The 20726-nt window shown below is 38.5% G+C and overlaps 1 protein-coding gene across 8 annotated transcripts in view; it reads left to right on the top strand.

Moving 5' to 3' along the window:
- LOC143216303 (uncharacterized) overlaps nt 1-20726 on the top strand; it is a 491467-nt gene that overhangs the window by 134564 nt on the left and 336177 nt on the right. For 6 of the 8 annotated variants that reach the window (XM_076439220.1, XM_076439218.1, XM_076439224.1 and 3 more), the window contains one exon: nt 136-198. The exons of the other annotated variants lie outside the window; for them this stretch is intronic. In XM_076439220.1, coding sequence (XP_076295335.1) covers nt 136-198 — 63 coding nt within the window. The remainder of the gene's footprint in view (nt 1-135; nt 199-20726) is intronic. 8 annotated transcript variants of the gene reach the window in all.

Raw genomic sequence — 20726 nt, 5'->3', positions numbered from 1 at the left:
ATTCCGTCAAAAACCGTAATTGCCTTGCGCTCCCCTCGCGGAGGCATCACGTGCTCCCACTTGAGCGTACGCAACGCCTCGACATCCCTCAGACACGAGACCCAGCTAACAAGCGCGGCCGTGGTTTTGTTTCAGATGAATCACCGGGACTCATTGGCTCAGCTCTCGTCGACCGATTCGTTCGCGATCTCCGCACGGGTAAGTTTCTATTTTGATCTTTGCGGCGGCTATTTAAGTGCGCGTCAGGCACGAAGGGAAGTTTCGGAAGGCTGTGGATATCGAGGCGACGCAAAAGGGGGAGCGGCCAGCGGCGGCGAGGGGTCGAGTTAGTTGACCCCTTAGCGTCTAGCGACCCCATCGTGGCTCGTGTGTCGGATATCTTGAAAATCGCGTGGGTCAGGGCGTGGTGGCGAGGCAGGTCCGCAATCAGACCGGCTGGCTACCATGCTGCACGACCAACTTCCCTCCTAGCCACCAAATGCATCCACTGGCCAGACTCACTCTCCTCTCTCACTCTCTTTCTCTCTCCGCTTCTCCCTTCCACTCGTTGCCCGTCACGTACTGCTCTCAGCCATTCTGATTAGTGGCAAATAATACCCGCAACAATAGCTACTGCTCGATACAGCTTGTTCGTCACACTTATGCCCAACGTTTGTGGTCGCAGCGCGGCGGCCGTGTGCCCATGTGCTTAAAACACGCGTCTGCGTGCGAGTACGTGTGTCCGGTTTATCGCGTATGTCCTTACACGCTTGTGATATATGGTGTCGTGTGTGTGCTCCCTCGCGCACATGCGTCTCTATGATGTATGCGCCTCTACAACGTCGCGCGCACGGATACAGGGTGTTAAGAAAGTAATGGCCGCCTGTGCGGAGGCTTATTCTACACGATGCATGATGTATCTTTTTGATGAAAATTTGATGAGAATTTTTTGTTGAATCAACGCCTTGTACTCTAGAGTACATGAAGTTCTTAACCGTTTTAGCGCTACGGGTATTTGCGCAAATCCTTCTTCTTCTGCTCTTTTTGTTGTGCGCCGATAAACGACTATCTGATGTTCTATCTAAGCTGCAAAGCTCGGGACAGTACATATTTCAGTTTAATATACATCACTTGAAACCGTAAGTCTGAGGACACACTTTGACAAAATCCAAAAGTGTCTAAGTGGAAATGTGCTGGCGCTCTGAGGGACGAAACAGGAGAGACGCGATAAATGCAACGACTTCTCAGAGTGGAACACAGAGTTAAAATCTCGTACAATTTTAGAGATTTACAGATACCTTGTCTTGCAGACCCTGCAGCATTGAAACAGCATAAAGGACCAGCAGGTAAAGGAGTCCCATCGCGCAAAGGACACTGCAATAAGGAAATCACCAGTTTCCATCTGTCAGTACTAACGCGTGTTGCTATCTCTTGGCTTCATAACCCAGTCTCGCGATACCCAACACGCGTTCGCAGTTCTCACTGGGTCATTGACCACAGTGTCCCTAGCTGATGGGCTCCTTTATCGGCGGATCCCTTCTGGCATTTCAACATTGCAATTCTGAGAGAAGGTACCTCTAGTATCTCGCAACTAAAACGACCAAATCTGAATGGCTTATTTTCAGTAACATTTACGGCAGTCGTTGTAGAACTTGTTACCCTCTTGATGAGAGAAGTATTTTTTCAGTGTTATTGCTGTTGAGAACCCATAGTTTCCCGAGTACGACGATGTACCATGCGTGAATAGCACTAAATCACCTTGAATGAGGCCGAAAGTACTATAAGTCAACGAATCTGTACGAAAAACATAGAGTTCCGCATTAAAAAAAAAACGGAGATCACCTTGAAATCTCGAAACAACTGTAGCGTGGGAAATAATTGCGTGCGAAACTTGGAACGTGAGAGCTTCTATTCAACTGATCCTCGTATAAACAAACTCGTGGACGGATCTTTCGGATGTTCGTCAAGTTTCCGCGATCCCGTATATTCAGCGCGACAGTGTGCGCAACGGATCACGCCCGCGCGGGTTACACGTGAATTACCATGCGTAGAACGTGTAGCCGGTATCTGCGTACTGGTCCGTGGCTGTGTTTCGCAGAAACGGAACACATGTTGGTCTCTCTATGTACCCGCGCTGTGTACTTTTGCACGTGACTTACTAAACGGTCGCGTCGTGTGTGCGCACGGCGCTCGGTGCGTAAACCGCGCACGCATACTCACACGTGCGTAGCTATAGACGAGGGGAAAGCAGGCTGGGTGTGCGTAAGGATACGCGCGTGACCCGAGCGTACGGACGATATATCGACGCGACAAGTAAGCGAGCAGCATGGCGTAGCGCGGCTCGGAGCGGCGCGGCGGCCGCGTGTTTACCCGCGCCGCGTCGGACGACCCGACTCGACTCGAGCGACCCGCACGGACTCGCGAGGGCGCGTTCGACGTGTGCGTGATTGCGTGCACGCGTGCATAAGACCCTTTGTACTCGGGACCCGACGAGACTGCCTTTACACTGGCGCCGGAGACACGAGCCAATCAATCCCCATCTGCTTTCGGTTTCCCCATCTGACTACGTGCCTGCTCGCCGCCCCGCCGCATCTACGTCTTCGGAATTTCGATGATCTTCGCCTGGAAACAGATTTATCTCGCCTGCTTTCCTTTCTCTTCGCCAACGGTAGCTTTCGAGTCCGCCTCCTCTCGACCCTTCATCGATTCCGTCGGGTTGTGTTCCTCGATTGCAACCTACAGCCTTACCCCCCCCCCTCCATCTCCCCTGCCCCCTTCTCTATCTCTCTCTCTCTCTATCTCCCTATTTCTCTCTTTTCCTCTCCCCATTTCCACCCTTGCTCTCGCACCCATCCTCCCACCGTCTATCTATCTCGAGGCTGTTCCGTGTGCAGGTAATTTTATTCCACTTGCACCGGATGCCTCGCGCGTTCCGCACCCGCTCCTCTTCGCTTCGATGCTCTTCTCGAAGAAACTGTGCCACGTTCGATTATCGGTTGACGGGCCATTCCCAGTGCAACCGTCGCTCGCTGAAATAAGGATGCGTCTCCCCCCGGTGATATGACCGGGACGGGATACGTACACTCGCTGTGTTCGATAAGTACGCGAGTTCGGGACTCCAGCGAGCGTGTTCGAATCGCGGACACGGAAACGAAACTTCTATCAGGATCTCTAATGCTTGTTGCTTTCCGAATTCGTTGTCTTCGTGCACGGTAGACAGACATATTTCAGCTTTTTCAATCTGATATTTTCATCACAGTTTCATTACAAATCGCTGCGATATTTGAAACCTGATGTAGTGGAAAACAGCGTGTAACAACTGTACACAATCTCGTGAACCGATTACGAACTTAACATTAGCCATCGGCAATGCTTCTTATAGTATTTTGAATTTTGTGGTCCATGGCCAAGGATTTTTTAATAGATCGGATGAGACCGCTTACAGATGCATGCGCACTGCCGATTGGCTATTGAAAAACGCTTCTGTAAGAGTTCTTTATCGCTTCGTCGGTGTGCCACAAAATGTAGAAACCTCATTGCTAGACTAGCAATCGAAAGAAAATGGCGCTGCGTGCTGCATGAGCATTGCTCTGTCATTCACTCTGTGCTGGGGTCATAGTAGACGATGAGAAAGCGAAATAGAAAATGCACAGGGCGAGCGAGCGGCTGTAAGATATAATCTGGCACTTTCGGTTTGATTACCAATCCTGTTTTCGAGCCAAGAAAAACCACAGAGCCACAGTTGAGCACGCTTGCTCTAGAAATGGCTATTGCCAGAAACTCACTAGTTAAAGAACGACCAATCACACGCTCGTTGTCCTCGCTACTCGTCTGTTAGTCACCTCCCTAAAAACCTCTGATTAAAATGAAACCGAACATGACATAATAGACGCTTCAATAGAGCCTCTAATATCGAAACATTACTGCAGTCCATGCAAGCGTGAAGTATTCCTACTTATCGAGTGGGTATTTACCATGTTTTGGGGTGGCCTGCAATCGGGATTCCTTTTCCGGCTGTTAATCAAGTCGCCTAGTTCCAAAGGGCCTCTATCGCGCAGCGCTCTGTCGTTTGTCATCACGTCAACAGCCAATAGAGCCGCCGGCAGCAAACCCCGGTGGCTACTTTTCGAAAAAGTTAAATAGCTTTTTTGCTACTCGACTGTATTATCGGGCTTATCTCGGCGAGGATTTCGAGTTCAAAGGGAAGCGCCGTTAATCTTGGGGAAGCCGGATTGGGGTTACCCGCGGGATGAAGGTGAAGGTCGAAATCTCGGATCGACGGTGGAACACACCGTTCACGGAAAATCGCCTAATTTTCACAGGATACCAGCGGTCTCGATCCCTCCCTTATCTTATCTCTGGTTCGATGGGACGCGACGCGGTCCTTCCGTCGTCGTGGAAAATGTTACCGCCTCTCTGCGCCCCCATCGGGATACCGTCGTCCTCAAAGATCAGAGATAATGACTGAAATTACAAGCGATGTCTGCGTGACCTCGCAGGTGTCTAATTGTCTGCGGTCGCGGCCAACTCGCAGGCTGATGCGCGGTGCACTCGAGTAAACCTGTCACCTGCAGCTTCATCAGCCGCACGGATTCCCGGGAAAAATTAGACAGAGCTATGTCGACTTCCCTTCCGAGGGAATGCTCGCTTTTTGTGGCCCCACGATCTGATTGTACCCTCGTGGATTTAAGTCGCGTTCGTTGCCGCTGAACGTTCCTCGATGTCATTATCGGGCTGCCTTTGTGCCGGAATGACGACCGTGATATGTCGCTAAAAGTTAGTGTATTCAGTAGCCGGCATAAAAAGCTTAAGAATCTTAATATACGATAATTTGATTTAATGAATCTGATGAAGAATATTTCAAAGCAACAATAAATTTTTCATTTCCAGCCCTACACAGTAGTCAGCCTTCAAACTCAAATACATTTGAATAAGAACAATGATCAATTAATTAAAACACTGAAATCTTCTCTTTGATTTCTCTTCTTGAATATTAAGGCCGTACTAATTCATGTCGTGGATCTACTTGTCAGTGACATGTACAGAATCAATGAATTATTCCTCTGATCCTGTGATGACTTTCACCGGAACATTGAATGCATCGATCTGTCCTTCAAAGACGTTTGCAATTGATGAACATGATACACAGTGAGCTCACAAAATTTGTTCTCTGAAGATAAACGTTTCGTATATTGCCACGTCAGGAATCACATGGAAGTCATTTTCAAAATTGAATTTATTTCTCAAGAATATTTTTTTCCGAAGGTCATTTTTTCGGAGTTATCAAGGCCATCGATGTTTTTTGATACATAACTACATTTTTTTTATTGCATCGTGTAACTGATCGAAAAATACATTCAGATATGTATGATAACATGACATTAACCCTGATCTGAAGGTAAAACTTTAATTTTCAGAGATCAAAGTCATTTCAAGGTCATGTTTTTATAAATATATGAATGTATGTTTCGATCAGTTACACGATGCAATAAAAAAAATGTAGTTATGTGTCAAAAAACATCGATGGCCTTGATAACTCCGAAAAAATGGCCTTCTGAAAAAATATTCTTGCCAGATAATTGGTCCATTGACACCATGCACATTTCGTAATAAATATTTTTTGCATCACAATAACCTGAAGAGATATTTAGGTATCCTTATTTAAACGGACCACCGTGTGTAATCACTGAATCCGTAATGAAAGGGACTATCATTGTAGATGTTTCAAAAAGGATGGTTCCATTTTCAAAAATGAAGGTGACCTAGATATCTCCAAAAAATGACACAGAAACAAAAATTTTTTGGTATCGTGCGAGTCATTTAATTTTGTCCTCAACACATTGAATGTGTCTTCGTAGAACACAAAGATATTTGAAGTACAAACGTTAGGTGACTCACCCTGTATAACATTCATTAAAACAATTTAATCACCATTCCAGTTTTAGGTCATACTAGTTAACAATCTGAAAAGCACGCGAAACTAATTTTGGAGTGAAACTGATAGAAGTCAAAATTGAATGGAGCCACAAACCGCAGATTTACGTTGGCTTTGAATTACCCTCAACTGCGACTGGAGGTGTAAATTTCGCGGCGTCCGAAAAAAATGTTGCAAATCCGACACGTTTTGTGCACAAACTGTGCCCGGTGCGGTGGAATGTTCGCTTTATCTCCGTGACTTCTCGAGTTGGAGCTCACAGTTTCCTGGAGGTTTCACTCGGCGCTGGTGTTAATGCCAGTCTGTGGCGAGTATTTAACGAGTCTGAACTCCACATTGTTTTAGATGTATGAAAGCATTATTATACTTTGCGCGAGTTCTCCGAAAATTTGGTTTATTCGGTCGCGGTTTAATGTTTATTCAAAGGACGTTACGGTTCGGTTACAGACCTGTCGATCGACCAGCGCAATATTCGACTGACGAGTGGAAACGTTTCGAGGATCACAAGCATGCAAAATTTTTAATAAATGTCGCGGTTGATGGGCAACGACACGATCCACGTCTCTTGTTAACCTCGTCTCGCGGACAGAATGGATAGAGAAAAGCGACGCGGGCGTCGACTGCGTCAGAAGCGATTCAATTGAAATTTTTCGTATATAGAAGTAAAGTACGTCTTTCGCGGTATCTCGGGGATATTGACGGAGGAAGCTTAAGTCTTCAAGTTTGAAAGGATCAATAATGTTTGGCACGTGAGTGGATGATATTCAGGATTTTTGACGGTATTCTTTCGTCTGGCCTAGATTCTACTCGTCTTTCACTTTATTATCCACACTTCGATTGTACAGTGACGTCTAGGCCACTATGTTATACATAGACTGAGAGGCAATAAGGTGTATTTGGCCTTATTAAATGCACTGGATATCATGCTTCACCTCTGTGCTCACTTTACCAAACGAGATATCGAATGGATGTTGATATCACTGACGGGGTATCTTTATTGACATTCGATCACAATGACTGTTTGCAGATCTCTGTGGAAACGCAGTGGCTATGCAAGATATCTGGGAAGTCATATTAGTAGTAATTGATTCCTCGGCGAGCAACAAATTCGAGTCGATCTGCAGTGTCCAATATTATTTATGCAATAAATGTTGTAAATTATATTACAGTTATTCATTTAGGATGATATATTAATTGAGATAAACTATGTAGAACAAGTGTAGTATTATAATAGTACGAGTACATAGTATACGTATATGTATAATGATATAATAGTATATGTATAACTATTTTAGTATATTCGAAAACGCTACACAAAAATAATCTTATATTTGAGGCTCTGTTTAAAATAAAAATTAATATGGAAAAATCACGAGCAGACTACTAAAGTTAATAGACCTTTGTTTTGAATCAATATTAATTTCCTTCAATCAAATATTGAGAACAGGAACTCAAAAAATGAACAGAAGTTAAAGCACGTGGTAAGGATTTAATCTAAATGTCTTCTCCGAACATACGTCATTACGAGTTCTATCATTTTCCAAAAAACAAAACTTCTGTTACATCTTGCAATAGTTGCATCAATATGCAAACGCTCACATCCAAATCAATCGCGAACATTTTACACAGTCCTTTGTCAAGTGTGCTTACATTTAGCTAAATCTCGACCAAACATGTTTGAAATTTTGTTCGAAAATAACGCATTATATTGCAACATAATATCGTACATTTTTCTCCTATGTATCGCCTCTTTTTAAATGTATATTTGTGAGTTAGTCGAGAGCCCGTATACTCGATGAACATACGAGCTCCATTCAACAAGGCTATAGATGAATAAATTTTGAAATTTCCGACTGTTTTTTTCGCTTTCAGTTTGCACCACGGTTCCCGATGAATCTCGTATATGTATTTAGGTATGTAGATATCAGAAAATATATGGCATTAATAATGTCCACCGACGGAGAGTTATGGGGTTCAAAGAGGTAGCAGATTTGCATATAAATAGTACTTTCTTGGAAACAAATTTTAAGTAAATGTACAGCGAATGTAATAATTGCATGAAAAAGAGTTACTGCAAAATCAACCAAACTATAGTATCTTCGTCAATAAAAACATATAAGAGAATTTATCTTATCAGAGTTTTCAATTACATGTGTGAGGTACTAGACGACATTAGTTATAGATACCCCTGATAAAGGAATTTATTAACATTTAAGTTTAACTTATTATGAATTTAATCTGTAATTAATCTTTAAATGTTAAGTAAAATAACATTCTATACATATAAATATCATGAAACGACATTACGTATGGGTGCCCCTAACAAATGGATATATGAACATATAAACGAGAAAATTAAATTTTTTATTCTGTCTGAATCATTATGAAAGATGTGTTTCATTCGTGATGTTTCATACGAGAAAGCTGTTGAACCATTGTGCGAAAGATGAAAACATATGTACAACGAGAAAGTCACACAATGTAACCTGAAATGTACAATCATACCGAATCATCAATATCGAGCTTATGGTAGGAAAACAGGCAACCAGATTCTGACATCGGGTAGCAGAGCTACACGGTAACCTAGATTTCGCGTGATCACGCCGCAAAAACTTTCCGTGTTTAATCTTCCATCGTTTTGTTTGCGTCTGTAATAATAAATATTAATACGTTCGGCAAATAACAGATTACGGATGAATAATTTACTGTGTCCCAGATAGAGAACAGCGACGGAGAATAGATCAATGCTGCGATAAATGATCCAGAGAACAGCGGGAATCCCGAATTCCAAATGTGAGATAACAAAAAAGAGCGAAACTTTTATGAAAGTTTTATTCGGACGTGATTCGAACATTTATTTCGCTAGGAGCATCTGTACACTGGGGAAAAAATATTCATAACTTCTTTTGGTAAAATTGAAGTACAGTATCATTTCATTACTCGTGTAGAGCACTCGTAAATAGACTGCGGAATTTCATGGAATGTCATTTTAATTCAACCTAATTCCTAAATAATTTTAAAAGGAAATAAAATTGTATCCATCGTTATTTTTAAAATGTAGGAAATTTTTACATAAGGATCTGTTTTATCATATTATCATGTCGTATACATATCTATTTCCAGGTAGTTCATAAGTGAGAATTTTTTATCACTCGCATGCTTTCACAGTATTTATCCAATCCTATTTTTCGCATTCGCCTGTAGGTGGAAGTCTAGATAGCTGTAAGTGCAGAAATTATTTTATGCTTGATGGCTATTAAATACTATTAATCGCAAAATAAACGAGATTACGTGGCTTATAATTGACTATGTAAATCGACTTTGATAGAGAAATCGATTACACTCGCGTTATAAGTTAATCGTTCCTATCGACAGAAATATCTAGTGTTTTAGGTACACGGTTCCCGTTGTCAAAGAAAATGTCGAGTTAATAAAGAACGATGACGGGAAGCGATAGCCTTGTTAGACCCGGTCTTCGATTAATTATCGTTTCGTTTACTGTGAAAGACATTGTCACTATAATACCCTTACAAAATAAATTAGAATAGAAATATTCTGATCAAAAGTTTCACGAGTGAAACTCGATTCACGGTTCATCTGCAATTTTTAATGAAAAGATAGCTGGAGTATTTTTACCAGGACAATTAGACCGTCTAAGTAATTGTGTCCGCGACTAATTAGCTCCGTTGCACTTCATTGTTCCGGTTTATTTTATATTAAAAAATGCCTTCGTGCATCTTTATTTTCTGTTAATTTGCACGCGTCCATCAATTATTTTAGTTCTTTTACTTTTACGGTATTATTCAGAAGGTGATAAATGAGGTAGTAACTGGTAAACAGTGCATTAAATTATAATTAGATTATTATAATGCTGCCAGTGTTTGTACATTTATAGCTGACAAGTGTATTTACCAATTAAATAAACTATGAATAGCAGCATGCTTTTTGTATTTGCAGAAAGAACATAAAATAGTGTTTCTCGATAATAAAAATTTAGTTTTATATAAAATTCTGCGATGTAATTATAATTAATGAGAGCATATTTTACATTTTATATTGCGATATTGTATTTATGCCTTCCACAATTACGTTGCTAGTAATTAAACTGTGAATGTTTATATTAATTCATTTCTGTATAAAGTCATATACAAATGCTGGAATTACTAGATGAGGAAATTAATTCGGAATCTTTTTTGTAAAAGTCATAAATCTTTCAATCCTGAAAATATTTATCTTAAATATTGATAAACTTGTTTCATCTTTCTATACTTTCCTTAATGTTTTAATATCTGTATTAGCTAAACGATATTGAAACAATACGAATTTAATTTAATTGGGGAAAGTCTGATGATAAGTCGTATGAGAGAAAATTGTCTAATTCGCAGAATAGATGACATACAAATAATTTGTATGAGTTTTACAGTATTTTGCAGGATATTAATTATATCATCTGTTTCACATAATTGTAGGTATAGTGCTTCATAAATTAAATTCCAACATGTCAGGAAAATATTGAAATTAAAAATGGCCTATGATTGGAAAATTGAAAAGACATTCATGCAAAACAATAAGTTGCAGCATTATTTATCCAGGATAACTGAAAACCATTAAGCGAACCGTTCACAAAGGAAGAGCATTTCACTGAAGAAGAAATCCCGTCAATCAAACGGGGGCTTTCGGTCCACAAATTTTTCATAAATACATCCAGTCGCATATTCGAAAGCTATTTTTCACGCGAACACACTGCAGGCCATCCATTATGTTTTCCCCGAGCTTTCAAGAAGCATCAAAGAATTTTTAGAAAATCGACTGGGCGCGCGGTGTGGGACGGTGCTCACGGTCGATGGAATCGATTGTACGGCGTCCGGGCCTGATGTAATAACCAACCGGAAACGATAACGCCCGTAAACTTATAACGGGCAAACTGCGTGTTTTCCTCGATGTCATCCTGCGGGTTTAACTTTTTGAGGCAGCAAACAACCCATATTTCCCAACTAAAAGCACGTTGACAACTTTTCCGTCGTTTTTGTTTCGCGAGCTCTTCAAGTAAGAACCAATTGAATCGGCTACATTAGAAATGACATGGGTTAACTTGTTTGTTAAATTGAGACATTAACTGAACTGCTTCTTTCTTCTCAAGCTTTTAAAGTCCCGTCGACTTACATTCAAATATGTCAAATGAAGGGAAACAATTAGAGTTAATAAAGAGAATTTTAGAGCGACAAAAATTCATTGTGCCATTGAAATTTGACTAAAATAAATGAGTGAGGGTATTTATGTTATCACAGTATCTAATAGCGAATCTTTATACAAATTAATAACTTTACAATAATGCATCTTTCTAATAATGCAGTTTTCTCAAATACTTTCAATCTTTTTACTTTTAATTTTCACCTACTCATTTTTGTCATAAATCCATTAAATCCGCAGTCTAATAACTAACATATTTGCGTGATTTAGTAATAAATTTATTATGAAGCAATTATATTTTTATTTAAATAAGTAATCACTCCGGATGTTTATGCAAAATAAAAAGTTTGTGCGTCAACTGCAAGACACAGGAGCTAAATATAAATTTATATTCTTCATTAATAATTTTAATGTGGCGATAATAATATATTAATACTCTTAATCTCTTAATATTTTCACTGGTTTAAATTACCCTTGCTCATTTTTGTTAGAAATGCATAAAATCCAGAGTCTAGTAATTACAGAAAGATTAAAAAAGACCGAGTTAATAAAGAAAATTTAAATATGTTGTACAATTCACTTTAACATTGAAATTTGTATGAATGGAGGAAATAGAGATATTAATGATATGAGTAATTATTATCCGATTAGCATATCCGCGTGTAAGCAATGCTCGTTATGCTGTAATCATTTTCTTATACTGTAGGAAAAACTGAACCCTGGAATGATGGATAATGTAGAACCAATGCAGAATTCGGTTGACCTGCAGTAGAATTTCTATTTTATGAAGCTTCCACATAATTCAATACACGTCATAAACGTACACCATCATCAATATATTAATAGTTTATTTAACAGCAGAAATAATGACGTTTGCTAACGAGCAAACTTGAACTTATATGAGATAAAATACTTTTATTTCGTAATTGCGACCAATAGCAATTAAAAAAAGAATTATTTACGCGTTACCTACTACATTTTAATCTTTCTACCATCTCAAAAAAGCTCAAGCCCAAAACACGTATAATAAATAATCAAATAAATACAAAGTAATTTGTATATCAAATATGAAATATATAAAACGAACAAATAAATAAATTCCATCTTGCCATTTTTATAAGACAACACGTGCCAGTCACTTCCAGTGTTAAGAAATTGTGTAATAAATAATAAAATAAATATAAAATTAATAATATATATATAAAATATAAAACGAATAAACAAATTCCATGTTGTCATTTTTATAAAGCAACACGTGCCAGTCACTTCCAGTGCTCCGCAGCTTCAGCGTTAAAAAAAGTGTCAGGAAATTGGTTCGAGCGCGTGTATTCCATTAGCAGCAGCGTGGTCTCAGTTGACACCGTGCGCTATTCAAGTCTGCACGCAGTCTGAAACGTCAGCCAAGCGCGCGATTACGATCACGGTAGATCGATCTGACACTCCTGACCGAGTTTTCCTCTTTACGGGCCGGAAGGCTGCCGGGCCGGGACGAAGAAATGTGAAAGCTGATTCCGCCCCTGCACCGTAAATCACCACTGGCGGATATATAAAAGCGATTATTGAAAGTTCGCTAATGCGATTTTCCTGCCGTCTGCCCCGGGAATTGCTGCACTGAGCATCAGTCGACGGCTGGCCAGATATAATGGATTGATTAGCGAAACACCCTAATTACACGGATGCCATTATTTACATACACTGCGCTATCGAATTCTGCACTACGTGATGTTGACAGGGACGCCGTACAGTCTATGTATTTAGCGAATGCCTATGCGCCTAAATTTTCACCTGGGCACCGATACAATAAAAGATTTGGAAAATTGAAGAACAAACGATTTTCAAATAACATTAGAATGAAAATCGTAGAAAAGTGTTAAAAATGTTACAGTTCGACTAATAACTTTTGTTTATAAAAGTTACCAGTTTTATTTGCATTAATTTGTGCTAATTGTACAACATTTTAAGCAAATCTGAGGCATAACTCTTCCAAATTGTTAAAATGGAAATTTTAGAAATAATTTGTTTACGTGTTGTTCGAGGATCAGCTTTTCTAACCGTGCTATACGGGATTTTAGTGTAACCTTAATACCATGTTACTCAAGGGTTGCCTACATCTTGATCCTCCTTTTACGATGTGGTAATAAATAGTGGTAACTTCCAGAGTATTGTTTAGAATTTAATCCCTCTCGTTATAACGCACGGTAAGATTTAATAGCCTCGTTATTTAACACTAAACCTACTGAGGAGTCAAATGACCCATTTTAGATTTTTTATTTTACAATTATTGAAATTGGGATTTCATGGGAATTTATCGAATATATTTTTTGACTCCAGTATAAAATACAATATAGTAAAAATCGCACAAAATATAAATAAATTTAATCTCGTTATTTTTATAATACTATACACATCAGTCACTTTTGATGGTCGGTTTAGTGTTAACGATTTATGTATTTCATCGCTGGACCTAATTTCATTATTTATTCACGTCATACTGAATCATGATCACTAAAACTTTTATACAAGCGATATTAAATATTTTATTATTAGACTGCGGAAGCTCATGCAGGTTCCACATGCAGCGCATACGAGAAGTATAATGCAACATGTATGGGAAGAATATGCAACTCAAACCCAGAAAATGTGCACTTTGGCGAACAAGGAAAAGTATAGTGTACTTTTTTAGTTAAAACTTCTTGATAATTGCATAAGTGTCATCTATTTTACCATGATACATTTATTATGCGTAACCGGTAACAAATTCTGTCTGGTGTGTTCATATAATATTGTAAATTTGCAGAATATACAAAATTTTATCCCATTTTGACGATCTATTCGTTCATAAATATGCATTTGCATACACTTCCACAGTCTATTTATTATTATCTAACGACACAGTCCCAATGGAAATTGTTTTATACTTTCATTATTGTAGTAAATTGCTCTCAACAAATGTGTGTTCTCTCTCGCGTAACAACTACAAACGCCTGGGACATTTCTTGAAAAGTAACCGCTTCTTATTTTCACGAAGGTAGTAAAAGATCATCTAACTTATTAATAAGAACAATATCGACACGACATAAAGAGTTTGTATCTTGTGCTGTTATTTAGTCAATGACGCGCTAAATTGCAGTTTCTAACAATTTTATTGCATGGAGAGTCAAAAGGATTTTTTGAAAGCACCACAATCAATTCACTTGCTGCTTCGACTTTTTCACTTTGAGTAACCTACGATGATTATTTCCATTTCGCAATAAGCTAACTGTAGAATGCGATACTCTATGGTGGTATAGTAGATTCAATTGCAGCTATTTATTTTATTTGTTCTTAAACGTACGGCCTCTTCTAAATTGAAAACTCGCATTTACGATACCTTTGTTATTAAATATGGCATTATTATATATAATGATTGCCCTCTCAGCGACCACAAAAAATGGGTAAAAGCAATTTAGTTGATAAAACTGAAATTGAGAGGTTAAGATTCGAGGAGTTAATTACTTTTTCAATCATCTTGCATTTCACAGACCGTGAGCGAACTATTTATTATCACAGAAATGAATGACTAAATTTCAATAAATAATTCGATTATCCAAATCTAGCTCATGTGGCAGTCAACGTGTTAAAAAAGAAAATCTCGTCCATAAAACGCAGAACTAATTTCATTAATTATTAAGTTAATTTTCATTCTCTTCATTTGCATCATTTAATCTCATAAATTTAACATCAATCGTATTAATAATTTCTCTGTATCCCACTTAAAATAAGAACAACGAAGCACACAATTTACTTTATTTTGTGTAAATGAATTTGTGTATCTATGTCTATTTCTAATTCTAGCATACAATAGTAGTGTCAAATATTGTTAAATACTTTAATGAAGTATGCTATGTTTCAATTTCCTCCATAATGTCTGACCTGTACGCTAACTTTCACCAGCATAAATATTACATTCCCTTTATAACTTTAATTTTTATATTTGTCATTACTGTTTTCGTGGTATCAACTTTAAAAACATAGAGCACCCACAAGTTAATTAACTCCCCATCCGCTGTGACACAGTACCGCATACACGCTGCATAGAAATATTGTATGTATACGTTCGTGTATTACGTTTTCTCCACTTACAGTATCCGTATCTACATTTATAAAGTAGTGAACAAGACTTTGGCGTCTTTTTGCAATGTCGAAAAAGTATTGCATATAGCCTGCATAAAACTGCATTCACGCAACACGGTTGAATTCTAACACGGACACAGAATTGAGGATACTCGGTGTACAACAGTGCATGTTCACCGAAAGAAGTAAAACGTAAGGGAGAAGTCCGCAAAACTGCGTCGGTCTATGAGATACATAAAGATCTCTTGAGGAAGAGTAAACGAGCAAAAATAGCAGACATCTTGAAAAAAGCATGGCACAAAAACAAGAATGCTGCATCCCTTCTACGGATTCTCTACAGAGAATTTCAAGATGGGTATTTTGCGACGAACAAAACGATCTCGTTTAATTATGCTCATCGGTGACAAAAGTGTAGTGAGAATCCTTTTATCATTTTGAATGATTTCTTTTATCGAAACTTTTATCAATACATTCGTCAGACAGAACTCGCAAACTTCTGTGAAGAACACTTTTTAGTTAAATCATCCGAAATGCCTAAGAAACCGTACAGGTCAATTGTGTTGAAGTGATCCTGCATAAGGAAGCCTCAAAATTCTCCAAGTCCTTAGAGTCTCTGAAACTCTTAATCCACTGCGTACAATAACTTAAATAATAATGAAGATAATTATATGGAAATTACACCAAATTTTGAAACACATTATCTATAATAACCTGACCATTTTCGATCTCACAAATTGTATAGAATTGATATCTCCGAATGGGAATACCTCGATAAGTAATTGTAGCAAGCTGAGAATGTAACAGAAAAAGATCTCATCTACACAGGGTGAAATCACTCGATCGAACTTCAGACGATCTATATTCGAGGCTGGTGGACAGACGATAAAAATTCAAGCTGGAGCTTCCGTTGTCGACTCGGAGAAAATTGAAGCCAACGAAAGAATCCAAGGGAAAGCGTGGCATCCGGTTGATCAGAAACGGTTCGATTAATTTGTTATTCGCCCTCTAATTTCTCTGGCAGGATGCGGTATCTTGGTGCGACACGGAACGCCGAGAGGAAACCCGATTGGCGTCGACGCCGTCAATCACGTCGCGTCGCGACGCGCCGCACCATGCGACGCCGTGCCGGGTCAAATAAAAATGCGATTGTTCAGACTTGGGCTAACGTAATTTCGCGAACCGAGGCGATACCTCGACCCGTTATCTCCGCTTCGATTACCTGTCAACGATGACCTCTCAATAAAGGGGATAATAGCAAACGGTTATCGTGAAAGGATAGCGAACGCGTCGACAAAATGCACGAGTCTATTCGACGTGGCACGATGTGGCGTGGCGTGGCGTGGCACAGCGAACGAAGAGAAACGGTGTGCTCAGCCATAAGTACGCGGAAGACGGAAGATGAGGGATATAGCCTGCATTAAACATACATATTCATGCGTTCTTCGCCCGAGTTCAAAGCGATGAAAAAGTTCGGCGTTGAATTAAACATATTGTTTCCTTTGCAGAGAAGCATCAAAGACCACACGAAATACTCCCATTGGGAAAATTGATCGTGAACGGGACTATTACGTGTCATTTTTTTATGAGCTATAGCACGCTTTCCTTTAGCACGTTCGGGATTTGCCGATGGCTCCGAGGAAGTAAGATAATTCAATCTTTTATATTTGAGGCACCGGATGAGAACAGAATATCACGCGTTTATTGGAAACAATGGTAATCTTATCGTTTTTACGTAGAACACGACATACCAGCACTTAGGAGATACATTATTTATGGTAACCTTCAGTTCATGTCAATTTGCTAAGACTCGTTCCGAGAACATCAGAAACGAACAACACCGGATTTCAAATTTCACTTTAGTTTCAAAAATTTAAAGAATATTGTCGTAGTACTTAATTTGTTTACTTTAAATTTTCAGAAATTCATTGCAAAGTTTCACAGTTGCAGATTTAAGGTGACAACCCAAGATAAATTTGAATTTATAGAATTATAGAAATCTCATTTTCTTTATGAACTTAAGAGAACTATGCCTCATTTATCAGGATTACAAAGTATGTCATTAACGCCACCATGGAAAAATTCCCTTTCACTTTGATTAATTAAAAATGTCTGCTATAAAAACACGTTAACATTGTTTCAAATAATCTGACACACTTCCCTGATCACAAGTGTTTCAAACTTCTACTAATTTGATGGAGAAGAGATAACGAATAAGAATATTTAATTACAAAGTCGAAACTAATTTAGAAATAATGAGAATATTTAGCTAATTAATAAACCATTCGGAAACGATCTCATGATAATTAACTGCATCCGAGTGAAGCGCAAATGGGCGAAAACAAAAGCTATTTTCGTAAAATGTGGAAGGGTTACACAGTTTCACTTTGAGATCTTGAAAAAGCTGGAGGGTAAAAAGAGCATTGCGTGTTTTCTATAAAATGTAATTAAATTTCGCCAAGACTACTTCATCAAACGAAGTGGCTTCGTTCCAGAAATAGGCCACCAAATAGTTTTGCAGGAAATTGATAGGCAGAGGAACGGCTTAACTCCTTCATACTAATAATTTCCGCAAGCTCGCGAAGATAGAATTTGTACTGCGATAAAGTTCTGCCTCCACGGAAATAGCACCACCTTGAACTGTATTTACTTGCAAATTATGAGGGAAACAGAGAACTGAAAATTTAATTTCCTTCATAATAAATCATTCTTGCTTGTAGACTGGAATATTGGCACGTTCGTTGTGCAATTATGTATTTCTTAGATGAACCCAAAAATGTATCCCTTTATATTTTTAAACATCTATTTCTTTCTATCGTATTAACAGGTTTCTTACTTCCAACTATTAAAAAAATTTTGGTAATTATAGAGGAAAGGGTATACACCTCACCGATTTTGATGAAACTCAAATATGTTGCACAATTCATAATTCTAATCAACTTTTTCGTAATGTATGTAATATGTTGTAGGTCTATACAATTACCAAATTTTGCAAAGTTTTCCGAAGTTTCTACATTTTTAATTTTAGCAGCAACAGTTAACTCGATAAGCGTTCAATCAAGCAGAATCTCTTTGGGTGCACAGATCACTGCTCAAGCAATGTCACGCCGAATTGAATATCGAACTGAACCGTCGCGTCGATCGAGCTATGGCGGTATCGATTTTTCTCTCACAGACACGGGAGTCGCGTTTCCCGCGCTACAACGTGGAAAAACTGATTGTGTCGCAGCTGTCAATCACGAGCGGTGGACATAAAAGCGATTACCGAAACATCACTAATGTAATTTTCCCGGCGAGCAATCTAGCCTTTACGATGTATCAGCGACGTCGCTGACTCTTGCTTCGCTTTGCACAAACGGTGTTTGAGGATATACATTGAAATTCGTCGTATCAGAACGCGAAACAGACGAACCAGAAAGTCAAAAGGAGGATACAAATCAATTGGTTTCTGTTTGGCATGTGAGCGACATCGCCGGCAATGTATCCACAGTACGGATTTACATAAGTGTAACGAATTAACCTTCCGTTTAATCGCTGCTGCCGGGAAAACATTTGCAAAGGTCAATCATACGTAGCACGTCGATTTTACTTAAAATATGTGAACCAGCTTTAGAAAAATATTTGACATTCATCTTCTTTAAATATACTTTGGAGAAACGTATTTCTTTTGATATTTTCAAAACTCCCCGCTGCGGATAAAACAGTGTTTAAATAAAATTGCTTTAATCGCAAATTTAAGCATACTCGAAATATTAGTTCGTTCAAAATATATTCCAGATATTGTAAATTTATTTACATATTTTTCATCAGTGATCAGTCCATTTAATAATTAGGCTATTGTAAGAAATAATAATAAGACTTATTGGAGTTATTAAAAGAAAAAGTACCATTACTATTTAATTTCTCTATTTCATAATTGACTTAAAAAATTTTCATTTTGCATAAATATATACTAATAATACTTTGTAATTCCGTACTCCAAGTGACAAACAATCATTAAAAATACATTCAGCATCGCCGTCATCTTTTCTTTCGAGAATGCTGGTTCCTTTTTCTACGAATGGTAGAATTCTATTGTTTCTTCTTGTTCTGCTTGAAGTTCAGTTTTCTTTTGCAAGAAACTTTTGAATTGTCGTTTCTGAAAGATATTGCTTTTGGAAATATTTCCGTTCCAACTCGGACGTAACATTGAGACTAATTGAACAATAATAGTTTGCATACGAATAGTTCCTGCGGGAATAAACACATTAAAAACTGATCGGTTGGTGTAGAGATTCAAGAAATAAATAGATAGGGTGACCTGTCCTGTGAATGAACATAATTGGTATTAAATGAACAAATTCGTTTTGAATTTTTCATGTAGGCATGAGATAGTTCAATGGTCCAGTGATAAGCTTGTTTGTGTAATTATCATTCATGGAGACATCTATGTTCATTCATTAGAAACTGATGTTCATTCATTTGGCCCATTGTTCGTTTAACACCACACCAGATTTTTAATATAAGCTGTAAACACCAAATATTGTTATCGTTTGCGCGAATAATAATTTCAACAGACATGAACATAACTTAGGCGTTCATTCACTGGACAGGTCAGCCTATACATATGATCACTATGTGAAAAATTAAGCGATGCTATTGTAGAAACTCTAACTTCTTTTACTGACGTTAGAGGCGGGCCAGTTATACGATGATATAATCTTATTTATAGGCAAGTAAGATAGTTACAAGTAACAACAGTATTGCTATAGATTTTCTTCAAATAAATGAGACATTGACACGTGTCGCTATAAGGTTATCTACCCGGGTAAACCGTTCGATATCACAGCGCAAAGATATTAGTTGACAGCTGCATCGCGAGACACACCGTTTAATAATTCCTCAGCATTTGTGTACGTACTGCAATATCAATTGTCACGGTGCACGAGTTCACATTTTTCCAGGGTACGCAAGCTGCCGGGGACGTACATAACGGAAACCGCTTCACGCGGTTTCGATTATACATTAAACGGGAAAGTTCCGAGTTATTCGCAGACCGTAAACTGTTTTTTTTCGAAACGTACCGCGGCTTTTTTCCAGATAGAGTTTCAGCTATGCAAAAACACAGCTTTGAATTGCAAATGTCGTACATTTTAGACTGAACGTCCGGCTAACGTAGCGATAAAAGTTAGTTTGTTTGCGTGTTATTTTCACGTTGTCATTGATGCCGTGCAAATAACACTTATTCCGCGAGATCATTTTTCATATTTGCTGTCTGGAACGGTGGGGTTAGGTAGACCAAAACAATTTTATTTCTCACGAAAAAGTATTCGCAACCTTACCCATGACAATAATTGACAATGCCCCCGTGAGATTGATAGCGACTATGGACAACAGTGGACACAATTCGGCGATCATTTCATTGACGGGCACCATTGTCCTGCTTAGCAAGATTTAAGGTTTTCTATTCTAAGCTCTATGTACATAACTCGGCTGTGGCAGCAAGAAAAGCTTAAAAAATATAATTTGACGG

Source organism: Lasioglossum baleicum, chromosome 15, assembly GCF_051020765.1.
Source record: "Lasioglossum baleicum chromosome 15, iyLasBale1, whole genome shotgun sequence".
In the NCBI taxonomy this organism is placed as follows: domain Eukaryota; kingdom Metazoa; phylum Arthropoda; class Insecta; order Hymenoptera; family Halictidae; genus Lasioglossum; species Lasioglossum baleicum.
Note: the sequence above shows the minus strand (reverse complement) of the source record. Positions and strands in the feature narration are given on the sequence as shown.